Source organism: Colletotrichum chrysophilum, assembly GCF_026319265.1.
Source record: "Colletotrichum chrysophilum strain AFK26 chromosome Unknown scaffold_8, whole genome shotgun sequence".
In the NCBI taxonomy this organism is placed as follows: Eukaryota; Fungi; Ascomycota; class Sordariomycetes; order Glomerellales; family Glomerellaceae; genus Colletotrichum; species Colletotrichum chrysophilum.
Window position 1 is genome coordinate 262,763 of NW_026517295.1, and position 4,486 is coordinate 267,248.

Below are 4,486 nucleotides of genomic sequence, written 5' to 3' on the forward strand. Positions count from 1 at the left end.
TGGCACCCTCGTCTGCCTCATCCACTTTGCGCCACTTTGCGCACACCACCCCGGCTCGCTTCTGGCGCTTTTTCTCTCGTCCACCTGCCTTGCGCGTCTCCCGCATCTCCTCTCTTGCATCGAGAAACAAAATCCCCCCCAGGCCGTGACTCGCCCTGCTCGCACATCGCGCCTGCCGACTCGAACTTTACTTACCTTCAGCGGCGGGACCGACACCGACTTGGAAGCCAAGCAAAGAAACACAAGAAACACACCCAAGAGTGTTATTGGTCTGAGTCCAGGACCTGATCCAAAAACGCCCATTGGTTGAGAATGAGAGAAAACGCAGATACTGACAACAACACTTGCCGATCCCTTGGCTGAGCGGACGACTCACATCCTGCCCGCCGCCATGCATCCTCCCCCGCTCCTCGGTGTGGGCATCGTTGACCTGCTCGAGTCCGACCCCCGACCGAGCTTTGTTGTTGCCCTTGCTGCTTCGTTCAAGGATCCCTCTCGCGCCGAGGTCGTCTACAACAACCCAGCTCTGACAGGCAAGCCCGCCCTTCTCGAGGTGTTACAGGCCATATCGAGCCTCGACCACACGAGATTTTGGGACTGGATCACCGCACAGGACGTAAACCCACCGCAGTCCTTCTTGTATAACAACCACTTCTGGACTCGCAGTGTTGTACAATCCAAATGGGTCGTGGTGAGCTCCAACGACTTCCCGCCCATGACAGAGCCGCCTAGGAAGATACGCCTCGACGGATCGCGAGGACGAGAATCCAGCAGCGGGATCCTGCACCCGCACACCTCTACTGTTCCGTCCATGTCTTCACCAGACTCATCTGAAGAGGATCTCCCGCATCCTCGTATCGTTCGAGCAACTACCGAGCCTCCGTTGGTTTTGCCCGACTTCATGCCGGATCAGGAGCCATTCCTCGATATGGTTGACAGCGTCAACTGGAGCGCAACTCCATTAGGACCCATGGACCGATGGCCTTCCATGCTGCATCAGTCTTACAGCCAGATTTTGTGCAACTCCCAGCCCACGGCCATCTACTGGGGACCCAAGTTTACCACCGTCTACAATGAGGCATACGGAGAGATGATCGGCTCGCGGCACCCCAATCTGCTTGGTCGTCCTGTGACGGAAGTTTTTCCAGAAATCACGGATCAGTTGAGAGGCATGATGGAGAATCCAGGACAGAGTCGCCGGGCAAGCAGCGAGGAGGAGTTCTGCTTCTTCGTCGAACAACGAGACGGCCCTCCTCTGGAAACCTACCTGAAATGGTCCCTCGTCCCCGTCATCCACAACAGCGAATGCCTCGGATTCATCCATCTGATATCCGACACAACCATGTACCACCTTTTCCGCAGGCGAATCCAGATGCTGGTCGACATGGGCGAGGAACTGGTGACCGCCAAGGACGTCAAATCGTACTGGAGCAAGCTCATAGAAGAGCTTTCAGAATGCGACCCGGCGTACGACATCCCGCTCGCTATGCTGTATTCGATTGAGCGCGAAGGTTCGTCGGAATCTGGCAGCGAGTCGCGACACAACTTCGACTACATCTGCCGTTTGGAGGGGGCTCTCGGCGTTCCAGCCCACCACCCGATCATGCCTGAGTACCTGCGTCTAAAGGAAACAGACGCGGGTCTGGCCTCGCGGTACCGTGCAGCGTTGCGCAGCCAGGGACCACTGATCATCAGCACCTCCGACGGCAGCTTGCCGAAGGAGCTGCTGACGGGCTTGCAGTGGCGTGGTTTTGGGGACCCGTGCGAAACAGCCATCGTCTTGCCCATCCGACCGACGAAGGAGGAAGAAGTCATGGGGCTGCTCGTGCTTGGGCTGAACCCTCGACGGCCATATGACGATGCCTACACACTGTATATCCAGCTTCTCGCCCAAAAGCTAACCACATCATTAGCATGCACTGTCCTGTTGGAGGAAGAAAGGCGAAGGGGACGAAATGCAGCTGAACAGGCCGCCTATGACCAGGCTATGCTGAAAGAAAAGCTTGCTTACCAAACAAAGGAGGCCATTGAGTATACAAGGCTGTTCCAAACCGTATCCGACTTCATCCCCAATGGGTTCTCTATTGGAGACCACCAAGGGAACATCACATTCGCCAATGGCCTTTGGTATCGCATCACAGGCTACCCCGACAGCCAGGCTGAGGATGGGGGCGCATTCTCTTATGTTCTTGAAGGAGATCGAGAAAAGATACGCGAGGCATACAAAGAGCTGCGGACAAAAGACGAGGTTGAGTTTGAGTTCCGCGTACGAGGAACTGAGCACACCAACGGACTCCTCTCGCGCCGCTCACCATTCAAGGCCGATTTGTGCAGCGACCTCGATGATGAAATGGAGCGGTATGTCATGGCCCAAGCAAAGGCGGAACGCTCCATGGACGGGACCATTATTCGAACTTTCACCTGCCTGACGGACGTCACAGCACACAAGAGAACGGCTGACGAAGCAACCAGGAGGACTCAGCAGGCAGAGAACCTGAAGAGAATGGCTGAGCTGGCAACAGTGGGAATGTTTGACATGGATACCGCAGGACGTTTGATTGGTGCAAACAATGCTTTCTTCGAGCTGTGTGGCATCGAGAAGGTTGATCCAATGCAACGCGAAGTGAGGCCGTGGCAAGTGTCTGTGGTCCAGGAGGACCTCCCGATCCTGACCGAGAGCTTAAACCGCCTCGTATCCGTGAAGAAGCCGCAGACCGCTGAAATCCGATTGAAAACCACTTGGACAGCTGACGATGCCGGAGGAAACCAGATCACGGCACCGCGATGGGTAAATGCCACCTTCATGCCAGTCAGCAACTCGGATGGCATCGTCCAATCATTTACTGGCTGCATCAGCGATGTTTCTCTGCAAAAATGGCAGCTTGAGCTGGAAACGCAACGTACCGAAGAAGCCATCGACTCGAAGCGGCAGCAGGACAACTTCATCGACATGACATCTCACGAAATGCGCAACCCTCTCAGTGCCATTGTCCACTGTTCTGACGCCATCATTGCTTCCCTCGCGAGATGCGAGGAGCTTGTTGAACGCCCGCGTACCCCCGTGACAAAATACAAGCCATCAACGGAGGAGGATGGAGACAGGCACTTTGACGTGAAGCAGCTGCTTTCCGACAGCATTGAAAACGCCGAGACGATTGTTGCCTGTGCTCAGCACCAGAAGCGGATTGTGGACGACATTCTGACTATGTCGAAGCTGGACTCGAAGCTGCTGGCTGTCACGCCCTGCACGGTCGACCCGGTACAAATTGGAGAGGAAGCTATTAAGATGTTTGACGTGGAAGCACGTCGCGTGGATATCGACCTCAAAATGAAGGTTGATAAGTCTTACCGAGAGCTCGGCTACAACTTTCTCGACCTCGACCCGTCTCGCGTCAAGCAAGTTCTCATCAATCTACTCACCAACGCCCTCAAGTTTACCAAGTCAGGCTCTATTCGGAATGTATCAGTCAGCATCAAAGCCTCCCGAACACGGCCCACGGACGAAGATTCTGCGGTCACTTTCATCCCGCGGTCATGCAAAGAGGAATCGGAATATGAACAGCCCGCCCTTGACGACCGAAGGGACCCGGTGTATCTCATGTTTGAGGTCAAGGACACCGGCCAGGGTCTCTCGGAAGATGAGAAGGCGAACCTCTTCAACAGGTTTGTGCAGGCAAGCTCGCGTACACATGTGAAATACGGCGGTTCCGGTCTGGGCTTGTTCATATCAAGGCGCCTGACGGAGCTGCAAAGGGGCGCGATCGGCGTATCAAGCCTGCCAGGTGTTGGATCGACGTTTGCCTTCTTCATCGAGGCATACGTCCCGTCGGAAGCATCGAGGAGAGAGGCCGAGTCCGCGGCCGCGGCTGTAAGAATGACAACAGCGGCCACTGCAACCAGCACTCCACTCTCGGCACCGAGGACCAAATCCAACGCAAACGACCAGAGGACACCTGGCTCACGACCAAAGCCAAACATCCACGATCCTCGCCTCGATGGCATTCTGGTTGTGGAGGATAACCTAATCAATCAGCAGATCACCAGGAGAGGCCTCTGCGACCGAGGCTTCCAGGTTGATGTGGCCAATCACGGCGTCGAAGCTTTGGAAAGGCTCATGCAGTCCACGTCGCTGCAGCATCAGGAGGAACAGGAGTACTTTAGCCGCAGCGTCTCGAGCATTCAGGGCCCCCCTGTGCCTATCAACATGATCCTGATGGACATAGAGATGCCAATCCAGGACGGCTTGACATGCACAAGACGCATTCGAGAGCTGGAAGGCGAAGGGCAGGTGTTCTGCGCCAGTGGCGGCCGAATTCCCATCATCGCCGTCAGCGCCAACGCCAGGCCGGAGCAGATGCAACAAGCCAAGAGCGCGGGGTGTGACGACGTGCTCGTCAAGCCCTATCGGATGCCGGAGCTGATTGAGAAGATGCAGGTGGTCGTCCGTCGGATGGGGGGACTGTCTCCAGCGTCACCCGTACTATAA

The 4,486-nt window shown here is 55.9% G+C and overlaps 1 protein-coding gene across 1 annotated transcript; it reads left to right on the forward strand.

The window, feature by feature from the left end:
* Nucleotides 1–391: 391 nt before the first annotated feature.
* On the forward strand, nt 392–4,486 carry COL26b_001762 (uncharacterized protein; the record flags this gene model as incomplete). The annotated part of the gene is made up of 1 exon (XM_053174704.1): nt 392–4,486. The coding sequence occupies one exon, from the start codon at nt 392–394 to the stop codon at nt 4,484–4,486; it is 4,095 nt and encodes a 1,364-aa protein (XP_053041327.1).